The 25,388-nt window shown below is 43.8% G+C and overlaps 2 protein-coding genes across 5 annotated transcripts in view; one reads left to right on the forward strand and one right to left on the reverse strand.

Annotated features, from left to right (window-relative positions):
• Positions 1-12,795, forward strand: part of SLC4A5 (solute carrier family 4 member 5) — a 151,066-nt gene extending 138,271 nt beyond the window's left edge. For both annotated transcript variants that reach the window (XM_073791225.1, XM_073791224.1), the window contains 5 exons: positions 2,254-2,322; positions 2,803-2,976; positions 5,252-5,401; positions 8,252-8,319; positions 10,264-12,795. In XM_073791225.1, coding sequence (XP_073647326.1) covers positions 2,254-2,322; positions 2,803-2,976; positions 5,252-5,401; positions 8,252-8,319; positions 10,264-10,429 — 627 coding nt within the window. In that variant the 3' untranslated portion in view covers positions 10,430-12,795. The remainder of the gene's footprint in view (positions 1-2,253; positions 2,323-2,802; positions 2,977-5,251; positions 5,402-8,251; positions 8,320-10,263) is intronic.
• The window catches only part of MTHFD2 (methylenetetrahydrofolate dehydrogenase (NADP+ dependent) 2, methenyltetrahydrofolate cyclohydrolase), a 30,347-nt gene continuing 9,708 nt past the window's right edge, over positions 4,750-25,388 (reverse strand). Inside the window, exons 2-8 of one of the 3 annotated variants that reach the window (XM_073791226.1) lie at positions 20,397-20,581; positions 18,826-18,948; positions 18,032-18,184; positions 17,506-17,613; positions 16,340-16,432; positions 15,840-15,965; positions 4,750-5,329 (exon numbers count right to left, since the gene is read on the reverse strand). In XM_073791226.1, coding sequence (XP_073647327.1) covers positions 5,289-5,329; positions 15,840-15,965; positions 16,340-16,432; positions 17,506-17,613; positions 18,032-18,184; positions 18,826-18,948; positions 20,397-20,581 — 829 coding nt within the window. In that variant the 3' untranslated portion in view covers positions 4,750-5,288. Of the gene's footprint in view, positions 5,330-12,934; positions 14,516-14,543; positions 14,810-15,839; positions 15,966-16,339; positions 16,433-17,505; positions 17,614-18,031; positions 18,185-18,825; positions 18,949-20,396; positions 20,582-25,388 lie in introns of those variants that run through there. The other 2 variants (XM_019942122.3, XM_033838296.2) reach the window with 2 other exon arrangements.

Raw genomic sequence — 25,388 nt, forward strand, 5'->3', positions numbered from 1 at the left:
GCTCAAACCCGTGTCCCTTGCATTGGCAGGCGGATTCTTAACCACTGCGCCACCAGGGAAGCCCCTATAGCTTAGTCTTTTAAGATTTTATTTCTCTGTTAATTGCTCCCACCCTTTGAGGCTGATTAGTACAGATATTTTTTTCAGATTATTTTCCCATTATAGGTTATTACAAGATATCGAATATTGTTCCTGTGTTATACTGTAAATCCTTGTTGTTTATTGTATATATAATAGTGTGTATCTGTTAATCCCATATTCCTAACTTATTCCTCCCCCTCCCTCTCCTTTGGTAACCATAAGTTTCTTTTCTTTGTGAGTCTGTTTCTGTTTTGTTTTGCTTTTTTAGAAGTAGATTTATTTATTTACTTATTTATTTGGTTGCACCTGGTCTTAGTCGCAGCAGGCATGCTCTTTATTTTTATAATATGAATTTAAAAAAATAAATTTATTTATTTTTTTATGGTTGCGTTGGCTCTTCATTGCTGTGCGTGGGCTTTCTCTAGTTGTTGTGGCGAGCGAGGGCTACTCTTTGTTGCAGTGCATGGGCTTCTCATTGTGGTGGCTTCTCTTGTTGCGGAGCCTGGTCTCTAAGCTTGTGGGCTTCAGTAGTTGTGGCTCGCGAGCTCTAGAGCACAGGCTCAGTAGTTGTGGCATATGGGCTTAGTTGCTCCGTGGCATGTGGGATCTTCCAGGACCAGGGCTCAAACATGTCTCCTGTATTGACAGGCGGATTCTTAACCACTACGCCACCAGGGAAGTCCCAGGTGTGCTCTTTAGTTGTGGCTCACAGGCTCCTTAGTTGCGGCTCGCCAGCTCCTTAGTTGTGGCTTGTGAACTCTTAGTTGCAGCATGCATGTGGGATCTAGTTCCCTGACCAGGGATCAAACCCGGGCCCCCTGCATTGGGAGCGTGGAGTCTTAACCACTGTACCACCAGGGAAGTCCCTGTTTCTATTTTGTATAAAGGTTCATTTGTATGATTTTTTAGATTCCACATATGTGATATCATAAAATATTTGTCTTTCTCTGTCTGACTTAGTATGATATTCTCTAGGTCCATCCATGTTGCTGCAAATGGCAATATTTCATTTTTTATAGCTGTGTAATAGAATAACATTCCATTTTGTATACACATATATATCTTATTAAAACAATAGTCTGTTGATGGGTTGAAATTTTTACCTTATTTCATAATTAGGCAAAAACTTCATAAGCCATGTACAAATGGAGTGATGCAATGGGCCCAGATTTCCTTTCTTTAAATTCAAGTGTTGTAGTTTAAGGTTTATAGCATATGGGTCCAAATCATGCTTTGTGTTTAAAAAATGAACACAACCTAATTTTAAACGAGAGGTTATTGATTTGTTTGGATTTGCCAACATTCTTAAATGGCTTCTAAAAGTTGGACACAGTACTTTGTGTTCTCACAAGTGTTCAGCACAGCTGCCCTGGGAGCGAGCAGAGTAGCTTTGCTCGCAGCAGTGAGCCACGGGTGCAGGTAAAGGGAAGGATGAAAGAAGCAAAGACTCAGCTTGGAGAGACATCCCTCAGAAGTCTTCTAAAGAGTCCCAGTGATGATTGTAGAACAGTATGGGTGACATGATCCACTTGTGAAAAAGCCAGCAAACTACCTGTGAGCATGATGGGAAGGAGAGATACCCACCAACCCATCAGCAGTTGGTTGTCAGCCAGTAGGGGTTACTTCATACACTTCTGTTGATTCTTTTTTACCTGATCGTATATGATGCGCGAGCTTTGTTCATCAGCAGGTGCTCCCCACTCATTAGTAGGTCAGCTCATCAAAGGTCCCCAGGCCCCTGCAAGCTGAGCAATGCAGTTTGGCGGGGGGGGGCCCTTAGCTGGCACTGGAGGTGGGAAGGGGCTGGCAGGAATGAGCAGTCTGTGGAGAATTGCCATGTTCCAGAAGGTCTATCTTCAGCCAGACCACGTGGCTTCTGCAAGGCCTAAAGGCGGGCAGGGGGGACCAGGCTGGGAGAGCAACTGTCACTGGGCTAGAGAAGAGGGCAGGAGTGCCTCGGAGACCATCTCCTTCCCCAGTGACACTCTGGCTCCAGATCTGCTAGCAGACACTTCATTCCTCCAAACATCCAAGCTCTTTCGCCCCTTGGAGAAAGCCGAGGCTGACCAGGCTGCTTCTGTGGCTCACAGACAGTCACCCTGAACAGGGTGGCCAATAGCCTGTCTTGGGCAGAGGCCCAGTCCAGAGCTCTGCTTCCCTCTCTCATTTCAGTACATCCCTTTGCCAGTGCTGTATGGAGTCTTCCTCTACATGGGTGTGGCCTCCCTGAATGGCATCCAGGTAAGGCTCTCCCCTTAGGTCCTCTAAGCCTCATTTTACAGATGAGGAAACTGAGGCTCAGAATTCAAAACCCAGATCGAGCTGACTCCTACGAGGATTTCACTACACCTCTCTCTTCTCTAAGGCAATTTGCACAGAAGAAAACATTTTGTTTTGTTTTGTTCTTTATTTACCACGATACACCAGATGTCTTGGATAGCTTGTGTTGCTGCTAAGTTGCATTTTCCTTGAATGTGGGCAATGTTTACTGGGGCCAGCGCCAGGGCTGTAGCCCTCACCAAGGGCTCAGCTCTCCCCCACCATAAGATCTCATTATACATCCTCCGAGACCTCCAGGCCCCTTCTTTTGCATCCTTAAGGCCTGACCAGGGGCTCCCCTCTATGGGACCCCACTGCAGCACCCATTTCACCAGACCCAAGCCCCCAGAGGGGCCACCAGGGTCCCCACGGCCTGGCTGAGTCTTCCCCTGTCCTCACCAGTTCTGGGATCGCTGCAAACTCTTCCTGATGCCGGCCAAGCACCAGCCGGACCATGCCTTCCTGCGGCACGTGCCCCTGCGCCGGATCCACCTCTTCACCCTGGTGCAGATACTGTGCTTGGCTGTGCTCTGGATCCTCAAGTCTACGGTGGCCGCCATCATCTTCCCAGTCATGGTAAGATGAGCACAGTCTTCCCCCTCGTGTTCAGCAGGTTCAGATGGGGAAGGTGTCCAGGGGGAGACCCACCCTAGCCTTCTTCTCCACAGTGGCCTGATTCTCTCAGGGTCACAAAGGCAGGCACAGATCGAGATTCGAGATTTGGGTTGTGACTCCAGGCCAAGTAGAGCTGGGGGGCGGGGGTGTGGTGGAATGCAGAGGAGAGACGGGGAGGGAAGTTGTATGTGGTAGGTGGATGCTGTAGTGACAGCCCACACGCCCGCCTCCACCCAGCTCAGGTCAGGGCGGCTCAGTGAGAATGCAAAAGCCAACCAACTTTCCCAACTCTGGAGTGCGATGGAGAAGCTGGGCAAATTCAACAAGGAGACTGAGTTCCCCACTGCCAAAATTCAAACCAAGTGCGGAAGTAGATCTACACTAAATATAATTCTTCACCCTTCAATATAACTGAATTTGAAAAGATAAATGGGGGGATGGGATGGGGAGAGCTAGAAATAGAGATTTAGAACTTCAGAGTCCAACGTCATTAACATGTCATTGTTTGGAGAAGCTGGGGCAAGTATGTGAGCATTCTTTGACTATTCTTGAAATTGTGTGTAAGTTTGAAATTATTCCAAAATTAAAAGTGAAAAGAAAAGCCAACAACATGTTGCATCTGGCATCTAGATCGCCCATGGAGGGCAGTGGCCTCTGCCCCTGTTGGGGCATGGGGAATGGGAGGGGGGACTGTGGGCTAATGCTTGGGGGGAAGCCCTAGGTGGGCCCTAAAGCCTGCAGGGCTGGATTCGGGACCAAAGTGAGGACACAAAGTAGGATCTGAAATATCCTGGCAGGATTCTGAGTCAGTGATTCTTGACCCTGCGCTCATAAGAGTCACTTGGGAGCTTTTTAAAAGCACATGCACCCAGGCCTCAGCGCAAATCAACGAACTCAGAATCTCTTAGAGAAACCCAGGCATTGGTATTTATAGTAAGTCTACAGGTAAGCATAAATGTCCAGCCAAGGTTGAAAACCACCACTCCAGGGAAAGTGAAATGGATCCTCCCCAACAGGGCCCTCATGGGTTTCAGAGGTGAGGAGGGGAAAGGATCGTCACAATTGGCATGGACTGAGTGCTATTTCATTTAGTCCACACCTTCCCTAAAGAACTACCATTTTACAGACTGGAAAACTGAGGCTCAGAGAGCATGTGTGAGTGACTCAAGCCACACAACCAGGAAGGAGCAGAGCCAAGATTCACACCTTCCCCCATATTGATATTTTTTAATTTACATGCAGTAAAATGGACTCTGCTGTTCTATGAGTTCTGAAAAAACACAGAGTAGCGATTACGCCACCACAGTCATGATACAGAACAGTTCCATCACCTCTAAAATTCTGTGTTGTCCCTATGTAGACAGCCCTTCTTCCTACCTCTGCCCCTAGCAACATGCTCTGTTTTCAGAGCCAGGAATTTTAAAAACCAGGTCTGACCAACTCCCGAGCTCTGCTTGCTTCCAAGACACAGGGTCAGTGAGGACCCAGTGTTAAATCCCGCTGGATGTTTTTCTCCCTGACCTCATCTAATGGCTAGTTCTTGGTGGTGAAAGGACAATATTCATAACTAGCTACTTGGACCCATTGCATCTATTAAAAGTCAGTGTTTAATCTTCTCCAAAGAGCACGTGTTTTGCCTTTGTTTATCCTGAACAGAACCAAACTTTCTAGACTTTCCTTTAAAAATTCTAGATATGCCAGTATACTTTATTCAGTTTGTTAGCAGAGACATTGGCAGCTCTCAGAAATGGGGGCACGGGGACAGTTGGTCTCAAAGTGTAATCCCTGAATCAGCGGCATCAACATCTCCAGGCAATCTTGTTAGAGATGCAAATCTCAGGCCCCACCCCAGACTTTCTGAGTCAGAAACTCACCCAGCACCTAGCAGTGTGGGTATTAACAGCCTGCCAGGTGATTTGATCTAAGCTCAAGTCTGAGAACCACTAATTTAAAGAATAACTGTAGTTCTCCACCCACGGGCCCCATCTGGCTCCCCCCCCACAGCTGTCACAGGCTCTGTGCATCTGGGTCACTGGTAGGCATCGCCACTCAACTGAGGAGAGGCTGGATGAGAGGAACCAAGATGGGTGGGAGGTGAACAATGGTTTGGGGGAGCTTTGAGAATGTTCCAAAGATACCAGAAAAAGTCCCTGAACATAGCTGACTGAGGGAGAAAATGAATTGTGCCCAAGTTCGGGGTCTTGAGCCCATGGTTTTCTCTGAACTCTCACCACAGATCCTGGGCCTCATCATCGTTCGAAGGCTTCTGGACCTCATCTTCTCCCAGCATGATCTGGCCTGGATTGACAACATCCTTCCAGAGAAGGAGAAAAAGGAGGCAGATAAGAAGAAAAGGAAAGGGGCCCATGAGCACAGTGAAGAGGAGGTGGGGAGGATGTGAGGCCTGGGCTGATGGGAGGGATCAAGAGACCCTCCCTCCACCTCTGCCATGGCCAGGGTGGGGAGGCTTCTCAGGTAGCCGGGAGCGACTGCCTGGGCCCCGCGTCAGTCTGGTGTGCTGAGATCGCGTCTATTCATGTGAATACCCTGAGCGTGGGCCAGAGTGAAGAGCCCTCTCATCCAGGAAAAAGTCAGTTGGCCATGCCTATTTTCCCCCATTCCTGTGGGCTCTTGGGGCCATTACAACAGCACTGTAGGTCCCTGAGGGGACAGGGCAGAAGACTTGGCTCCATCATGGAGGAGGTTATGAGGACTGACCTCCAAAGAACAGAGCAGGCCCAGGGGGAGGGGTCTGATAGGGACTCATTAGTAGACTGGACTCCTGGGCAAGTGGGAGGACGGGGGACAAGCCTTGCTTGGGCCTGTCCATAGGGTCCTGGGCAGAGAGGTGGGGGAAGACGCACGTGGCCTCCTGAAAGGAGGGTGACTACATTCCCCAGATGCCTGGGACCACTCAGTCTCAGTTGTCCCATCTGCCCCTCTCTTCTCCCATGCTTCCTCCCCATCTCACCCCAAAACACTCAGGGAGTCAACAGACAAGAAGCCAGTCCAGAACTTATAGTAAATCACAAAATGTTAGTGAAGAAGACTGTCTAGTTCAAGTGTTCATTACAGATGATGAAACTGTCCCCCAGAAGGGAAGTGACTCACCCAAGATGGACGTATAGGCTAAATGTCTAGAAGGGAACTAAGAAAACCATTCCGACTTTGAATCTGATCATTTCCAACATACTAAGCTGCCCATGTCCTTCCTAACACCATGCCTGGCTCCCATTCTCCCAATTTGACCCAAACCCACATCCCTGCCTCCACCGTGAACTGTTCGCCTAGCAATCTTGCCTGTGCAGATCAAAGCTGCTCAGAGGCAAGCCCTTGCTGACTGATTGGTGACGATTAAACCATCTTCTGATGGTAGTGATAGGCCAAAATTCCCCTGGCCCTCAATTACTGTCCTCTTCCCAGAACATAAGAGGCCCATAACCCCCATTCACATGTTTTTCATTGATGATTTTTTTTGGCCGTGCCGCACAGCTTGCAGGATCTCAGTTCCCTGACCAGGGAATTGAACCCGGGCCACAGCAGTGAAAGCCCAGAATCCTAACCGCAAGGCCACCAGGGAACTCCCCCTTGTTGATGACTTAGATGATTTGCAAAGTTAGGTTCTGAGAACAAAGAAACTGAGAGTCTAAGTGCCTTTGAAAGACAAGTATTATTCTTTCACTGATTCATTCAATAAATATTTCAGTGGCTACCACAGGCCAGGAACTATTTCAGGGGTGGGAAAAAGCATCTCTGGTTTATATGATATATTCGATGGAAAAACGGGATTCAATTTACATAAATTCATTTTATACACGTCTTCAGCTACTGTGTGAGGTTCACTCCCAAGTGACTGGTTACCACGACAGTTGAAACTGTTCTGAAGAGTAACATTCCTACAAGAGTTCTGTCCTTTCTAGTGTCCTCAGTGGGCCCCAGGGTCATTGCAGCACCCACTGTCTAGTCTGGATATGAAGAGGATGGTGGTTTGCACACTGTGGACGCGTGTATTTTCCATCTTGGCAAGAAAGCCAACACTGTCGTATTGGTGGTATTTATCAGCTTTTCCCACTGTTTCTCTCCAGCCCCAGTTCCCTCCTCCCTCAGTTATAAAGATTCCCATGGAAAGTGTCCAATCAGATCCCAAAAACGGTATCCACTGCGTTGCCAGTAAGTAAAGCACACGGTGTCTCTCCCTTCCTACTTACTACTAATCCTCCACCTCTTCCTCAAGGAACTTTCGTCTCTAACTCAGGTCTATTGGTCTTAGATACTAAAGGACTCCTGTGCTAGGCAGAGTTCAAAAAGAACTGGGCTACAGGAACTGGAACTCCAACCATATGGAAGCCCCAAATCAAACCATGTAGACTTCGGTGATCAATCTTCATTAGTTTAGGCAAACCCCCTCTTTCCCTCCTTACCCCTAGTGCCCTCAGGTGCCTGTGGTACCACCTCGCCCCCTCTTGCATGACCTGCTGAGCCTCTCATGTGTGCCAGTGGTTACTGAAATGATTGAGAGCTCAAAGCCAAGCTGAGTTGTCCCCTTTAGGAAAACAAGTAGCATCACACTGGGATTATAAATTAGTCAAGGTCCTAGTGGTTGGGCTGTGATTCTGTATGTGCCTGATTCACAAGCACCTTCCACATGTTGAAAAGGGAACCTGCCTGGGAAGGATCAGATGTGGCTTATGAAGACCTCGGGGGATTTTATTGCTGCCTTTACCCGCTTCCAGCCTCAGCTTCCTATTGGTGGATAGTCCGGTCATCAAGACAACACAGTCTATCCTGGGAGTAGTCTGAAAGATGCCAACATGGGTCCTGACCCTGGCGCTCCTAAGGGCTTGCCGCTTTCCCCAAAGGCCCATACTGGGGATTAGGCCAGCCCCCACAAGGGCCCTTCAAGGAAGGGCTTCCCATTACATTCTCCTCCAGAAGTACCTCCTCCTTTTGAATTTCTCATGCCCTTCCCCCTTCTCATTTGTATACCTCCATCACCTTTCTTCATTCTTCCCTGGCCCTCACCGTGCCTCTCACCCACCTCTGGGTGAAGGAATAATTGAACCAGAAGCCACCCATCTCTGTGAGGCCCCTGTATTCCTCTCGTGTGGTACTGGCCACGGGGTTAGAGAATAGAAAGGAGAAGAAATGGGTGAGGGGAGCACTGTAGAAAGAGGGTATATTCTCCAGAATAGTTCACAAAGCTGTTCCACGTCTGACGCTTTGATTTTCCTGCCAGGACAAAGATCTTCCAGTTGGAGTTACTCACTCTGATTCCTCCTTCAGTGACTCAGAACTCGACCGAAGGTAACAGCCATGAGATAAGACTCTCTGAGTGTTAGATAAGAGCCTAAGCAATGGCTTTGAAAGCGGAGGGACTAGGATTTCCCGGGCTAACCAGTGTCTCAGTAAAAGGCCTTTGCTGGTCCACCACAGGACACAAAGGTACAGAGCTGATTATTGGGTGTCAAGTAACAAATCTGTCCTCTTATTGACATAATATGATTATACCACACAAAGGTACTGAACTTTAGAAAAGGAAATTATTACAAAATATTAAGCAGAATGAAAACTGAAAGTAAATATTGAAAAAGGAAAACAGAAACTAGACGTGATTTAAGTATTTATTATTAAAAGCCAGGATGAATGAACTCTAAAGATCAAAACACCAAGCACTCTAATACTCTGTGGAGTAAAACAGCAGCATGGTTACTATGCAAAGGTCAGAAAGGGTATCAAGGAAAGCTAACTAGATATCAATGATCAAGTGGAGATAAAAAACAGTCAAGAAAGGATTCAAGGCCCAGGTTCCAGGAACTCCGATGCCAGCCATGTGATTCCTTGCTGTCCTTAATGAGAAGCCACCCTCAAAAAAGGTGGGGCTACTTGATGACTGAAAACAAGGGGGGATCAAAAATAGAAAAGAGGAATTCAGAGGCAAGAAAGTCTGCCTCAGTCATTACTAGGGAAGATGGTGGGGGCAGTCCCACTCCTACAGTGTGCCCTAAGCTGGACAAGAATCACTGTGCTACATCTGACAGTGAAAGCACGGGCTATCCCAGGACTAGAGGTAGCTGGCTGCAGACGGAGATGGGACTCACCTGAGAGATTTTAGGAAACATGTACAGGATCTTCTGAGCTATATGTCAAAGCTGTTATCACATTGCCAGGATGAGAAGAGATTTATCACCAGGGTAATAAGCCTCCCTAAGCAGCACTACTGTGTCGCATGTCCAAATGACATCTCTGCCTGCCTTCTCATCCCCCCTCCCCAGTCAGGGCTCCTATGCCCTTAATGCCACAGATCTTTATAAATACATGTGTTAAGAGAAAAGCACTGTCTATCTTACTTTCATTTTAAGGTAGCCTACACAGAATGAAACCTCTTAATGCTCTAATTTCAGTTAATGGAGAGAGAATTTGGTCCAGGACAGGACACTTCCAAAAACCTGTTAAAGTACACAAAGCAGGGGACAAGGCCAGAAATGCAGACAACTTCGTGACTAGTGACGGCACCTCCCAACTATGCTGGTGTTTTACTGAATCTGTGAGAGTACCTAGAAGTAAAGACAACTAAATAGCAGGATTCCATTTCAGTGAGGAAAAAACTCAGCAACATGAGCTGGTTTAACAAAGATTAAGCATCCATGGTCTACCAGGCACGATGCTTAACCTCTGGGAATATAGAAAGACAGGCATGTGTACCACATGCCAAGAACGGAGCACACATAAGGGAAAGGACAGGCATCTACAGGAGGAATCTGCCTTACCCAGAGAATCTGGGAACAATAAATAGGAGTCTTCCAGATGTGCAGAGTCAAAGAAAAAAGAGAGAAAAGAAGGCACTGCAGGTATGGAGAAAAGGCCTGAAATATCACACAGACACAGGGCAAAGAACCCAGGATGGATGGGGCAAACAGCAAGCAGGCAGAAGTTTGAGCAAAGAAGGCTCTTGTCTCACCAGGCTAAGGAGCTTGAATTCTGTCCTTTGAACAGTGGGGAACCACAGTCAGGTTCATGATCCAAAAAGTTCACTTTGGCAGCAATGTGATAAATAGGTCGAAAAAGAGTGAGACCAGTCATTGAGACAGCTGAAGGCCAAGCAGATAGGATACTGCTAGTTCCTATGATGTGTTAAGAGTTCAAAAGCAAAGACAGAACTATTTGCACTAGAACCCTGTTCTGGGGGATAGCATTAAAAAATACCAAATCCTAGATAAATCATTCTTCCCTCTTCTTTTTCTCATTCAGCATCACCCTGCACTTCAAAATCTCCTGTCCAGCTTCACCTGCCTTCAGCTACTCACAGAGCCCAGTCTTCATGGTGCCACAGGTGAAGATAGAGATGGAGCCAGACTGTGACTTCACAGACATGGAAAGATATGGAAGAGAAGCTGACAGCGAGACCACCCTCTAGGAGGACGGACGGGGCACAGAGTGAGGGCCTTGTTTAGTCTTCACTGTGAGGGTCTGGGCCAAAACCCTTCACTTTTCCAAACCTGTTTCCTTATTTACCAAACAGAGGGAGTCATTCTGCTTGATAGAAAACTGGAGAGCTGCTGATGAAAAGTACTACTTATATGCAAAGCCCTCTACTTCCCTCTGTAGTTATGAAAATAACTAAAGCTAAATGTTACACCTTATTTTAAAATGCAGTCCAGCATAGAAATTATAACATTTCTTTTGAAATGAAAAAATGCTTTCTCTCAAAACTGTAGCTAAGATAAAGGGGCACTACTCAATTTTTATTTAAAACAAATATCAGTTAAGATTTTTTTTTAAAAGCTGAGATTTTAAATGATCTAGATGGTCTTAAAACAACTTAAAATACTCATACTTTAATAGACCAAGGTTGGAAAATTTGTTTTGCAATTTTGCATATTAAGAAATGCTAAAAAGGACCTCTTATCTCTCCATCCAATTCAGTTTTCTAAGGGTCATATGACAAGTTTGAACTATCTGCATTATGAGTCTTGTTCCAGCACAGAAGTGTGACTGGGGCTTTTCCAGATTGAAAGCTATTTCTAAAAGTCTGGTAATGAAAGAACCAACATGTTTGAGTGGATATTTTAAAAACAAAATAGTTCCTGTTAAAATGAAACCTCAAATCACATGGCAAATCAACAAAATGATCCTTTAAATTAGTATCACTGGTTTTTAAAGCCCAGAATCACATTTCATTATGCATTTGGGTAGGTCTTTCCTGAAAGTTTTCAATGGCCTGATTCCCAAAGTCAAACTTGCATTCACATTAATATTGCATATTAGGCAGGGCTCATGTGAAATTTTAGAAGATTAAAACTCTGCAATACTAGTCAGACTAGTACTTTAAAGGAATAATTAGAAACAAATTGGGTAGATTTAAAACCCGTTAATAGTGAAGCAAACTCTTTTCCTCATGAAACTTAAGATCAGTCTTCTTATCTTCAAGTCACATTTAACAAACACCAACCATGTTTATTTACCACCTACTGTGTGCCTAATAGCCACAAGGCATCTGACATTTACCTTCTCCAAAAAAACTGTGGATTTGAATCTTGAGTAAATCACTTTGGTTACGGTTACCACATTTACCCAAGATGACAAATGCAGGTGCTTTTTCTTTATCCCTTTCTATTTTTTAAAGACAAATGACACTAGATCATTAACCACCTTGAGTACAGGGACAGTTAATTGCCTCTATAATCCCCAGACCCAGTACAGTGCCTGGTCCATAGAAAGCTCTCAGTGTTTATTAAATTAAATCTCAGAATGCCCTTCCAAGGATACTGCCATGAGGTAAAGCTCTAAACCTCCACCACTTCTACTGAGAGCAGCAGAATTAATTAGCTGCTCACTAATCCAGAACCATTGCCTGAGCTTAAGTATAAATTCTTTGTCTTCATCTGCACCAATTTTGGGAGAGCTAACAATCTACCCTTAACATTTCAGTTTTAAAAACTGGCTGATTTCCAATAGCATTTTGTCCAAATTGAATTGTAGAAATGTGGATTCAGGAGTAAATGTGCTTGATTAATCAAACAAGCTGGGAAACTAGAATGTTAATTTTTTGTTGTTGTAAACTGATCACCGTAATTTTCACATTGCCTGTCATTTGCATTTTGTACGCACACGCACACACACACACACACACACACACACACACATACACATGAACATTTTAATTTCCATAGCTTTTAATAGGTTGACATATTGGTACTTCTCCATGCAGTAACAATAACTTGTAACTACAGATCAATAAAACTTAATCCTGTCTGCTCGTCTCGCTCCATGTTTAATAATTTGGGTGAGTCAGCACGCATGGCTGATGTACAGGAACTACACCTCACTTGCAAAAATATCTCTAGCAACTATCACCCCTCTTCATCTCCAGAAAACTATCAAAAGCGTAAAGGCGACGGGCTTCCCTGGTGGCGCAGTAGTTGAGAGTCCACCTGCCAATGCAGGGGACATGGGTTCGATACCTGGTCAGGGACGATCCCACATGCTGCGGAGCAACTAAGCCCGTGTGCCACAACTACTGAGCCTGTGCTCTAGAGCCCATGCTCCACAACAAGAGAAGCCACCGCAATGAGAAGCCCACGCACTGCAATGAAGAGTAGCCCCCACTCACCACAACTAGAGAAAGCGTGCGCAGCAACGAAGACCCACTACAGCCCAAAACAAATAAATAAAATAAATAAATGTATAAGAAAAAGCATAAAGGCGGCACAAGAACAAGGAGGGGGAGAAGGTCAGCTCTGCATTGCTCTCCTTCCTCTCTGCCTCAAGCTGCCTGGAACAGGAGTTGTTTCTGCCTGCACGAAAGCCAAATACCTAGCCCTTGAGCAGAATACACTGGACCTATCCTCGCTGCAAATGTGCCACAGCAAATACCTTTCAATCTGTGCAATCAAACTAATGCTTTAAACACACACACACAGACACATGAAAAAAATTTATATATATGGCGGGGGGGCTTGGCAAAGCACATCAAGAAGTCCTGTGTAAATTGAACATATGGTTTAGAAAATAATCAGAACAAGACTAACCACTTAAATGAATCTTACACATTAAACTCCTGGCTTGGCACAACCTTTGGGGATGTAAGATTAAAAGGACTAGGCTGATTTCTCCACAGCTCTTTAAACCAATTTGTTTAAGGCATTGGATTGGGTATTACCAAATATAGGAATATTTAGGTTGATTACATCCAATGAGAAAAATTAGGTCACAACAAGATAGTAGCAGAAAGATACAGTATTTCAGAAACTCATTCTATACCAGTCAGAAGTGTTTTATTTAAAAAAACAAAATGAAGGGAAAAAGTCCTTTAATCAGAAAGTCTGATTAAATTCAGTATTAACTGAAGTTCTCAAAAATCAATCAAGAAAAGCCAACAGGTGCATCAGAGAAAAGCTGGCAGCTGTTGACAGTTCTTTGGTGGAAAAGTAAGTTGCACACTTATACAAGCTGCCCTAATGATCATTAAGCCCAAGTTATGTTTTCCAAATACAGGTTTCAAGATACACTAAAGAAACCATACAGACACCCCCAGCAGTATAAAAATTTGACAGTGAAGTTTAAGGATGTAGGAAAGTCAAATATGACAACACACATGAATAATTTATAAAATAAGCCTTTCAATCCTAGAAAACTAAAAATGGGGAAACCTCAGGGATGGTAACGAACATAAAACGAGAGCTAATAGCAAATGAAACAACCCCAAACATTTTCCCAATGACTAAGCTACAAAATGACAGCTTAGGAGACTATTAACATGTAGTTTTTCTTCTGGTTATCAATCAATACATATATTAAATTAGGGTAATTTTTTTTCTACTCAACTACCATCATTTCTTTCTTTTTTACCTTTTCCCTAATTTTCTCTTGCAACATTTTTCCTTTGGTTTGACCAGTTGAACTCAAAAGGTTTGGAACCTAAAGTGAGCATCAACTCATTATTGGAATAGCACTTGGGAAATACAATCGTAGAAAAGACAAATTTGTGCAGCGTTGGTGGTATGGTGGTAAGCATAGCTGTCCTCCTAATAAAGACAAATTTTAACCGAAGTGGTTGACAAAGTTAGGCAGCCATTCTCAGTGTGACAGTGTCCCCCTGTTAATCAGTAGGTTAATGGCTTCTCTTGGCTGGATCCCATGACCCAGCACGATAGTGGCATGTTCCCTGGTGGGTAACTGCAGGGCTATGTATGCAAACACCCACCCATTTAAGCTTACAAATAAATAGAAAGCATTGTTTTAAACCATTTAAGTAGAATAAATATTGCATTTCTATTGGCCTGGTTTTCCTCGTGAACTAGCTTGGAGTGCTGTTCATGACACAGAAGACGCACTAGTTAATTACTTGCTACTCCAAGCTCCTTAGACTTCAGTACTTCCCGCTCTTCAAGCCTCAGCACTTTTTTTGCAGCAATAATGGTATTCTTCATTAGCATTGCCACTGTCATGGGACCAACACCCCCAGGGACTGGAGTGATGTAACCGGCTTTCTTCCTGACTCCTACATAGAAATAAGACAGGCAGACTGCTTTAATTATGGCAAAGGAACTGTATGTACTTTATCATGGAAGAAGCATTCAAAGAAAAAGCAATAAAATACATAAGCATCTTCATAAGCCTCAAACTCATTTAAAAAATCACAGCTACATTACTCAAGAGTAAAGGCTTTTGAACATACTAATATAAAATAACACACATATAGGGACTTCCCGGGCAGCTCAGTGGTTAGGACTCTGCTCTTCCACTGCAGGGGACGCGGGTTCGATCCCTGGTGGGGGAACTAAGATCCCGCATTCTGTGTGGAGCGGCCAAAAATAAATAAATCAATAACACACATATAATAAGCAGAGTTGTTCAGTGAATATATCTAAATAACCTATAATTTACCAGCCATACTTTTCCTCCATATTAAATCAACTTAAAAAGAAACATCTCAGTAGGTTAACTGTATGGGAAGTGTAACTATAATAATAATAAGCATTACTTCAATTAATACCTGCCTACAATATTTTCTTAATTTTATCCTATTTATTTAACTATACTGTTTGCCCAAAGCATCAAGCAAAGTAATTTTCTGGAAAGTAAAAAGTAAGATTTTTTTTACTCCAATCTAAAGGGAAAAATACTTAGATACCTAGGCTTGGGTCTGACTGCTTTAGAAGAAACAGAAAGCTAGAAATAGGATTATTGGCATAAAATTCAGATAAAATCAGAACTGAAAGGAGAAATCTACTAGCAAATTCCAAAATTTTAGCAATTTGGCTCTGTCCCATACTTTTAACATGTCAGGTCTGTGATCTCTCCTCCCAGTATGAAAATGAGAAATCTGTAACACTTTTTAGGAGACTCAATAGTTTAGGAATATCACTTCATTAAATTTTCAGACTTGTTAAAAGTTTTGAAGTTGTTTTAATTATAAAATAGACCTAAGCGGAAAAAAACAAAACAATTCTCTGAAAACTCTTTATCTGTTCTCCATAATTTGATGATACAAACACCTAAAATAATTCTAGAATGACTGTAATTGTTAAAAAGATTTTTCTTAATTAATTCTCATGGAAAACATTTTAAATGGTATTACCAAGGTAACATACCTTTAAAAGTTAAAATAGTCTGCCCTAAGTGTCCAATAACGATAGTATTTATTGACTTTTATATTTTTAAAAAATTATACCATTTACCTTCAAAATCCACATCTCATGGAAAGCATTTTAAATGGTATTACCAAGGTAACATACCTTTAAAAGTTAAAATAGTCTGCCCTAAATGTCCAATAACGATAGTATTTATTGACTTTTATATTTAAAAAAAATTATACCATTTACCTTCAAAATCCACATCTCCAACCAACTTGGGTTTAGCAGTTATGGGATCTTGAATTCTGTTTATTCCCACATCAATGACAGCTGCTCCTTCCTTAATCATATCTGCTGTGATCAGATTTGGAATGCCTAGAGATGGAGATAGGAATGATCGGTTTAGAAGATTCTTAGATAAGATTCTTATCTACTTTCAATTTCAAGAGACCTGGAAGAACGAATTAGCTTGTTTTACAAAAACCTATAACAACTATTAACAAAGGAAACATTTAAACTTCATATAGTAAACAGGCTGTAGAAAAAACATTCATCCATCAAATCTATAATGGAATGCCAAAAATCAGTATTCCAACCACGACTCTCTCCTCATGTTTGTAAGCAGCTCACATTATCAATCCTAGGGGAATAATGAATGGAACGGCAGTGCAGCAGGCAAATTCGAAGATGAGAGTCCCATCTTCACCCTCTGAGGAGACGTGCTCCCGCCCCTTCCCTGGTGCTCTTACCTGCAGCAGAGACCACAATATCTGCAAGAGCCGTATGTTTCTTCAGCTGCTCCTTGGGAGTATATCGATGAGATATTGTGACAGTGGCATCACCTATGAGTTAAAAAATATTTCCGAATCAAAGCTGGGATTGGATGAGATCTCAACTAGGCAAAACATGCCAGAAATTCAACATCTCTGAAAAAATAATTGACAGTTCCTGGGCCATACTTTCTGGGCAGCCACTTGTCCTTTTTTAAAAGAAACAAATACTCAGGGCTTCCCTGGTGGCGCAGTGGCTGAGAGTCCGCCTGCCGATGCAGGGGACACAGGGTTCGTGCCCCGGTCTGGGAAGATCCCACATGCCGCGGAGCGGCTGGGCCCGTGAGCCATGGCCGCTGAGCCTCCGCGTCCAGAGCCTGTGCTCCGCAACGGGAGAGGCCACAGCAGTGAGAGGCCCGCGTACCGCAAAAAAAACCCAAACAAACAAACAAAAAACCAAATACTCAATTTCTTGTAACTTTTACCTGTTAGTTCTAGCTCCACCCTTTGGAGTCATACATCTTTAGATTTATTCCTTATCCTATTTAACAGTCTTTCTAAACAAAATATCACTAGGATTACTCAAGGATTTTTCTTAAACGTGTGCTGAAAGATACCTGGAAATATTTAGTTTTGACATTATTTCTGATATAATCATGTATAGTCATATTATGATAATCACATTAACTCTGATTTGAAGCTTTTTCTCAAATAGAACTTGACACAATGATGACACATTACAGTAATATCAATTCAATCCTTTACATTGGTCTAAGATTTTTTTCTACCAAATGGCACAGAACAGGACACTAACTTTGAATAAGTTCTACATCTTAGCTCCCACTATCAAAGCCATAACTGGAAATTCTAACTGTCTACAACCATGCTTATACTCAAAACTCAAATTTCTGAGGCATATCTATCTCTGAACTAGTTCCATACTAGTGAATATAAATGAACTTTCAAGTGACACTGAATACAGCTTCTCCTACAAAGATTACTCCCCAAGCACCTATTAACAAAATTACAACAAAAACAAAGTTTAACAAAGTTAACACTTCCAAACATCCACAGGGCAGTCTCTCAAGCGTTTCTTGTCTCTCGTAAGGGAGAAGAGGACTCATCCCTGGGAGTAAAACCCTTACCTCCGGGACGTTCGTGCGCCCCATCCGTGTGCAGCAGCACTGCAATGGGCATTCCAACGTTTTTTGACCTTCCAGCCACAAGCACGTTCTTCCCCAGGGTTGGAATACCTATGAAAAATAAATATATTTGCATTTAAGATAGTGCCTAATTATCTTAGAAAGAGCACCTAAGGAAAAGGAAGGCTGATGGCCTAGGATGTGACTCTAATTGTGATAATGAAGGAATTCACTAAGCTTATTGCCTCATCAGTCAACTGGACTGTCACTCGCTACACAGAGCAAAAGCTAAAAGGAAACATTTTATAAGCTGCAAAATGTTATGAGTGTGCACAGTCACCACTATTAAAGCTTAAGTTTCCCTCAGAAGTTTCTGGATTAAACAGCAAAAACAGTTGTAGGCAACTGCTAAAGGAGTTAGGCTCTGGGGAGCAGGACTAGAGGCTGTGGGGTGGGAGTTTCCACTCTTTGCATGAATTTTTACCATTTGTAAGTACTGCCTTGATAATACTGAGACGGATATACCTACCAGTTCGCTTAATTATTTCCCACACACCCCATGGAGTAGCTGGTAACATGGAATTCTGGTCCAAACACATTCGCCCTACGTTAATTACATGAAAGCCATCAACATCTTTGTCTGGAGAAACAGCATTGCAGATCTTTCTCTCATCAATGTGCTCTGAAAAAGAAATCAGAGCGGTGGTCTTAAGTCACTGTTACGTAGTTAGCACTGCTTGACTCCAGCTTACCTGGTTTGCCACAAAAACCTATTCCGCTTTTACAGCTCGCCTCCATGACTTATTTCTTCATCTGCATATAAGGAACACACATCGAGCAAAGCCAAATGCCAAGATCAAAGCCAGTGTCCTGTTGTACAACTGCTTCCTTCCACGGTCCTTTGCTTTAAGACCTCAATACCAAATCAAGGAGTAATTGGTATTCTGAGTAGGTCTGTCCCATATCTAATAACATACTCTCTCTCTTGAGTTTACCTCCACTTTATATCAAATCCACACAAGGGACCAGTTGTATAAAGTAAACAAGACTCTCCATTCCTCAGATATCATTTAAAATATTTATTTGGCTGCACCGCGTCTTAGTTGCAGCATGCGGGATCTTCCTTGCAGCATGCGCGATCTTTAGTTGCAGCATGCAGGATCTTTGTTGCGGCATGCGGGATCTTTGTTGCGGCATGCGGGATCTAGTTCCCTGACCAGGGATCGAACCCAGGTCCCCTGCATTGGGAGCACAGAGCCTTACTCCCTGGACCACCAGGGAAATCCCCAGAAATCATTTTAAATGGTGGTGTCCAAATCTCACCTGGAAGAGGCAGCTGAACAAGGAGGCCATCTACGTTATCATCATTATTTAGTTTATTGATTAAATTCAACAGTTCTTCCTCTGAAATTGAAGCTGGTTTCACAATTGTCTCACTGTTGATTCCTATAAGAAAATTTCAAGGTAAGAAAAAAAGACGCATTTATTGAGACAATGCTACGTTGTCTGCCATGCTACCAGCGAGGCTTTTTATCATCACACCCACCCTGGTAGCTGGAAAGCTTGAATCGGTTCACAAGTAAACTTAAGTAACTTCCCAAATACAAACACTAAAGAATACTAGCTTGATAATTTCTTTTCTTTTCTTTTTTAACATCTTTATTGGAGTATAATTGCTTTACAATGGTGTGTTAGTTTCTGCTTTATAACAAAGTGAATCAGCTATACATATACATATATCCCCATATCTCTTCCCTCTTGCGTCTCCCTCCCTCCCACCCTCCCTATCCCACCCCTCTAGGTGGTCACAAACCACCTAGCTGATCTCCCTGTGTTATGCGGCTGCTTCCCACTAGCTATCGGTTTTACGTTTTACGTTTGGTAGTGTATATATGTCCATGCCACTCTCTCGCTTTGTCCCAGCTTACCCTTCCCCCTAGCTTGATACTGTCTATATATCATACTACATAATCCTCATCAACCTCATTTTATAGACAAGGCTCAGTGAAATTGAAACACAAGGTGGCTGGTGACAATCTTTCCAGTTCCAAAGTCCATGTTCTTTCCACTGTATCACACTACCTCCCATCCCAATGTCTTAGAAAGCCATGGCTTACTATTTTCTAGAGGTTCTAAAGGTCTTTCAATGAAAAGGGCAGGAGGCTTCATTCCTCAGTGATAAAGAACAGAGTATACCAAGGGCTCACAGTCCAGTAACACTGGCCAGACACGCCAGTGGTTTTACAGCCCTTCAGAAGGGCAGGCACACAGTTCTCAGACCACTGACCCACAGATAAGCCGGCAACGGCACAGCTGAGCCTACCCACCTCTGGTCTGCGGCCACACAGAGTCTGCAGTATAGCGAGACCTAGAACACAAACCTCCCATCACTCAGACCTGTGCCTTCTGCACTCAAAGCTCCAACCACTTCTAAACTGCTGATTTAATTGGCTTTGGAACCAACTGGTGGAGAAATCAAAGGCTGTTTCAAAGAAGTCAGAGTCATTTCCTTCAAATCCATGACTGTGTTCTACGCCACATCATTGAGGTCTCCTCAACCAAATGCTCAAACACCTCATTCAGACTCATTATTGCTCAAGGAAAGCAGATGTAAACTGTGTTCAAGGTCACCTATCAAATGTTAGACTAGAACAGAATTTAGATTACATTCCAGAAGACACCAAGAATACCAACCATACTCCTGCTATCCTAGTCTATAAGCCTCCCCAATAGACAGCCTGATTTCTTTATGACAAATATTTGGATACAGTTCAATCACATTAGCCTCCTCCGCCTGGGTTTTCTAATCGGAAAAAGGAATCATAAAGTGCAGTAGAGTTTGCCTCAGATAAGTCTCAATGTAACAGCAGTCGGGGTCTGAGAGTGACACATACCCACATCGGCAGCTGCTCTGGTTTTGTTGAGGACATAGGAGTGACTTGCAGGATTCTCACCAACCAGGACGACGCTCAGGTGCGGCCGTCTGTGGCCTGACGCCACCCACTCTTCCACCTCCTGCCGCACTTCCTGCTTGATCTGCTCAGCAAGTTTCCTTCCCGAAATGACAACAGCTTCATTTCTGCAGAAGGCGATAGAATCACAAAAACAAATAGCTTGAATCCTTGTAAAGAGTAAAGGTCAGGCTACAAAAGTGTTATTAAATACCCAAAACTTCAGGAGGTGGGGGAGGGGGAATTGGAAGGTGGTCAAAAGGCATGGTGGGCCCTCCTATCTACAGGTTCTGCATTTGAGAATTCATCAACCATGGGTCGAAAATATTGGCAAAAAAAATTCCAAAAAGTTCCAAAAAGCAAAACTTGAATTTGCCCTGCACCTGGCAACTATTTACATTGTATTTACACTATTAACACAGCATTTACATGGTATTAGGTATAAATAACCTAGAGATGATTTAAAGTATATTGGGAGGAGAGGTTATATACAAATACTATGCCATTTTATATAAGGGACTTGACCATCTGGGAATTTTGGTATCCTGGGGGTTCCTGGAACTAAACCCCTTCAGATACTGAGGGATGACTGTACAAACTTCTAGTTATAAGATGAATAAGTACTAGGGATGTCATGTACATCCTACATTCCCAGTTAGTGAATTGGCTTTTAATTTATACGTGCGTTTAAATATATAAATTATGCTATGCAGTTAAACCAATAAGCAATATGCTAGACAAACCTCAAATACCTACCACTCCCTACAACCACTCCTGGAAAAGACTTTCCTGAGGAAGAACAGGGATTGGAAGGGGGACTAAGGCGATTCCATCTCATAGGTGGCAGTGTGCTCTACCCCGAGACCCCAGTGCCCCATCCACAGCTGACACACCAGGAGTAAGTATCTGACGCCAAGAATAACAATTTCTAGGCTGGCCAGTGGTCTGGCTGGTGCAAAAGTTTATTCACCGGGAGCGGTGGTAGTGAACTGGACCAGTAAACGCTCCTCTCTGAACTACATTCACACGCTAGAACCACAGGGATGAGAAACTGCTTGTTGGGGGTGAGACAATGAGAAAACTCAGACCTAGAAGAACCTTCAGTTCCCAAAAACATATTCAAATCTCTGAAAGCCTATCTCTCCCCAATAAGAATTAGTAAGAACAATAAGAACAGCTCTTCCTGGGTTCCAACATGTAAGATTCCTCGTTTTCTTATTTCCACATATATGCTTAAAGTTCCGATTATTTAAAGTAGGACAAGCATCTATTCCTTAAGAAAAAACACGCTGGGGACTTCCCTGGTGGTGCAGTGGTTAAGAATCTGCCTGCCAGTGCAGGGGACACGGGTTCTAGCCCTGATCCAGGAAGATCCTACATGCCACGGAGCAACTAAGCCCATGCGCCACAACTACTGAGCCTGCGCTCTAGAGCCCGCAAGCCACAAGTACTGAAGCCCGCGCGCCTAGAGCCCGTGCTCCGCAGCAAGAGAAGCCACTGCAATAAGAAGCCCACGCACAGCAACTAGAGAGAAAGCCCATGTGCAGCAACGAAGACCCAAAGCAGCCAAAAATTAATTAATTAAATCTAAAAAAAAAGAAAAAGAAAAAACACCTCACTGAAAACAAGACTTTCCCGTTAGATCTTTGTCCCCAGTGTCATAAGGAATGCTCCAACCTCAACACCAATGAAGAATACAATTGTTTGAAACACTGAAACAACCTATTTCCCCTTATAGCACATATTTAACTCTCAGGGATAACATCAAGGTACTGGATATCTTGTATGGTCAGATATAATTAATTCTCAAGGCCACTGTTAATTAAAAACTTTAAAGCTTTAATGGTCTAAGCCTTCAATGCCTGCTTTTCAGTTGCACTGTGATTAAATATCTACTTTAAACCAAATCTCAATGTCTTAGATATAATGCAGTAATTTTATATCTAAACCTTATATTAAACATTAATTTGTATTTGCATCTTTTGAAGTATTGAGAAGATATCACACAGACACCCCTGAGCAGAAGTGTGCATAAGCACTTCTCTTGTGGGGGTCCCAGGCAGACTTTATCAACCCCTCAGCGGAGGTAGTGGGTGAGCACCTTTCTCAGCAGGCTTACAAATCTCTCTTAGGAAGCATCATGGCTGTACACCTTCCCTCCTGTCCTGGATTTCTCTTATTATCCTCCTTCTCTCCTGACTTCTTGGACTGTCTACTGATCCTTGAGCCTCCCAGCTGGCTTTGCCAGCACGTTGGGTGTTGCCTCCTTTACTTCTGTGGAGAGGTAAGCCCTCCTCAACATCAAAAGGACCATATCCTGAGGGGAGCTGTTACCTTGTATTGTTATCACTGCCTTGTGGCCCTTCAGCCCTACCCTTCTATTTGTTTTTCTTTTGTTTAATTGATAAAGTTAATCCATTTAGTTGGCTCAGGGCCTAGGTCTCCTCCCTCCCTCTCTGAAGGATTTAGGCCCTGGGACTCTGGTTGCTTTTTCTCCCACTGGCTTTTGTTCCTTTCCTTGACTAATCCAAAGGGCCTACTCAGGCTCACCAACCAGGCAGATTTCGGGTGCTCACAGGGACGCCACTGTTGACACTAGGAGAATGTCAGGACAAATAACTACCACCTGGCCGGTATCCATCAGACTCCCATCTTATCAGGACATCCCAATAAAAAAATGGGGGCAACTACAAGCACCCCGAAGGACTCGCTGCTAGGATGTGTTACCGAGTCCAAGCTCGCCCTGCCCGCTGCACAACAGGCCAACAGATGGGAGATGAGGTATTGAGACAAGGAATACGACTTTATTCGGAAAGCCGGCAAACCAAGAAGATGGCAGACTAAAGTCTCAAAATAACCATCTTACCGTGGTTTGGATGCCAGTTTCTTTTATAGCACAGAGAAGGGAAGGAGATGAGGAAATAAAGTAAAAAGGCCATAAGTTCTGCAAATATCACCTGGAATGGCCAGTCTCGGGGAGGGGACGTGTTAATTTCTTCTTTCTTGTAGCCATCCACAAGTGGAACAGGGTCTGGATGTTTCCCTGAACAAAGGCACTTTGGTTTAACATTCAGGCAGAGGGGCAGGGTTCCCCAAGGCAGGCCATTATGTATAGACAGTATCCTTTTAGTGAAAAAAGCAGCAGAAAGCAAAGGTTAAAGTAAAAGAAACAGGACTTCCCTGGTGGCACAGTGGTTAAGAATCTGCCTGCCAATGCAGGGGACATGGGTTTGAGCCCTGGTCCGGGAAGATCCCACATGCCGCAGAGCAACTAAGCCAGTGCACCACAACTGCTGAGCCTGCGCTCTAGAGCCCTGAGCCACAACTACTGAGCCCGCGCGCCTAGAGCCCTTGCTATGCAACAAGAGAAGCCACTGCAATGAGAAGCCCACGCACTGCAACGATGAGTAGCCCCTGCTCTAGCCCCTGCTCGCCGCAACTAGATAAAGCCCATACGCAGCAACAAAGACCCAATGCAGCCAAAAATAAAAGTAAAAATAAACATCAAATAAATAAATAAAAAGATAAAGTAAATGAAACAGATCCAACATGTAGTCTGATTTGGCTCTCCCTGCTACAGATGCATATTAACTAACTGGGGAAAATTTAGACAGGATGGTTTAAGAAAAAAATTAATTTTCTTTTGCAATACTGTATGGTCCCAGTACAAACTAGGGGACAAAGTGATCTGGCCAAAAAAAAATTGGGTCATTGAATTACAATACCATCTTGCAACTGGACCTATTTTGTAAAAGGAAAGGTAAATGGGGGGAAGTCCCATACATCCAAATGTTCATGACTCTATTCCATAATCCAGGTCTAAAGAACTGCCGGGTGTACCTGGCTCACACCCCTTTCAAAGTGCCTTCTTCACAGGAGCCAAATGTTTTAGATGATCTCTTTATGAGTCCACCTCCCCGAGAGGTCTACCGTGAACTCCTATCTCCCCCAATTGTGAGGGGGGACAGTCTTCCAGACCATTTACCCCTGATGCCGCATCCGAGGAGCTGGAGACACCAGACCCCCATAAATCAGCTCATGGATTTGGCCTTTGGAGTATTTAACAATAGAGAGGCAAAAAGGATTCAGGGACAACAGCAAAAAGCAGAGCAATTGGCAGCAGCCCTAACCACTGCACCACCTCAGGGTTACCATTCCTTGCGAAGACCCATGGTGAGGACAGGATCCAGGAATGCTGGATCAGAGTCACTATCTTGCCAAAAAGCATCTGTTTTAAGTGTGAATGAGAGGGTCACTGGAAGCAGAACTGCTCCCAGTCCCGAAGGGGACTCGGAGCTCCCAAAGCAATGATGGCCAGGAGGATCGAAGACTGATGGGGCCTGGGACCCTCCCTGGCTCCCAAAGGACACCTGGTCATTTCTCCGGAGAAGCCTCGGGTAACCTTTGACATGGAAAGTAGGAAAGTTATTTTCTTATTAGATACCTGGGCCGCCTACTCTGTGGTGACTGATTTCCCTGGACCCTTGTCCTCCACAAGCTGTATAATAACAGGGATTGATGGAAAGCCCCAAACCAGTGATTCACTCCTCCCCTCAACTGCTTGCTAGGAAATTTTACCTTTGCACATCAGTTTCTGCTCATGCCTGAGTGCTCCCTCCCCTTGTTGGCAAGGGACTTGTTCACTAAATTCCCGACAATAATCCAAGCTGGAGATCCTCACAGAGATAGCACCCACCAAGAAAAACAATTGCTCTTGGTCAGAGGAATCTACCTCAGTCCCAGCGAGAGGAGATCTCCATTCCACTCCATCTAAGCTTTTAAACTATGGGCTGTTAAACTAGTTCATAGTTCTAGAACTAAATGTTGCTTTCTTCTGCATTCCCCTGCACCCCAGTATCTCTTTGCCTTTGACTGGACAGATCCAGACACTGAAATGCCATGAATGCCTCCACTCTGTGTGCTTATAAAATTCAA

This window comes from Tursiops truncatus, chromosome 14, assembly GCF_011762595.2.
Source record: "Tursiops truncatus isolate mTurTru1 chromosome 14, mTurTru1.mat.Y, whole genome shotgun sequence".
Classification (NCBI taxonomy): Eukaryota; Metazoa; Chordata; class Mammalia; order Artiodactyla; family Delphinidae; genus Tursiops; species Tursiops truncatus.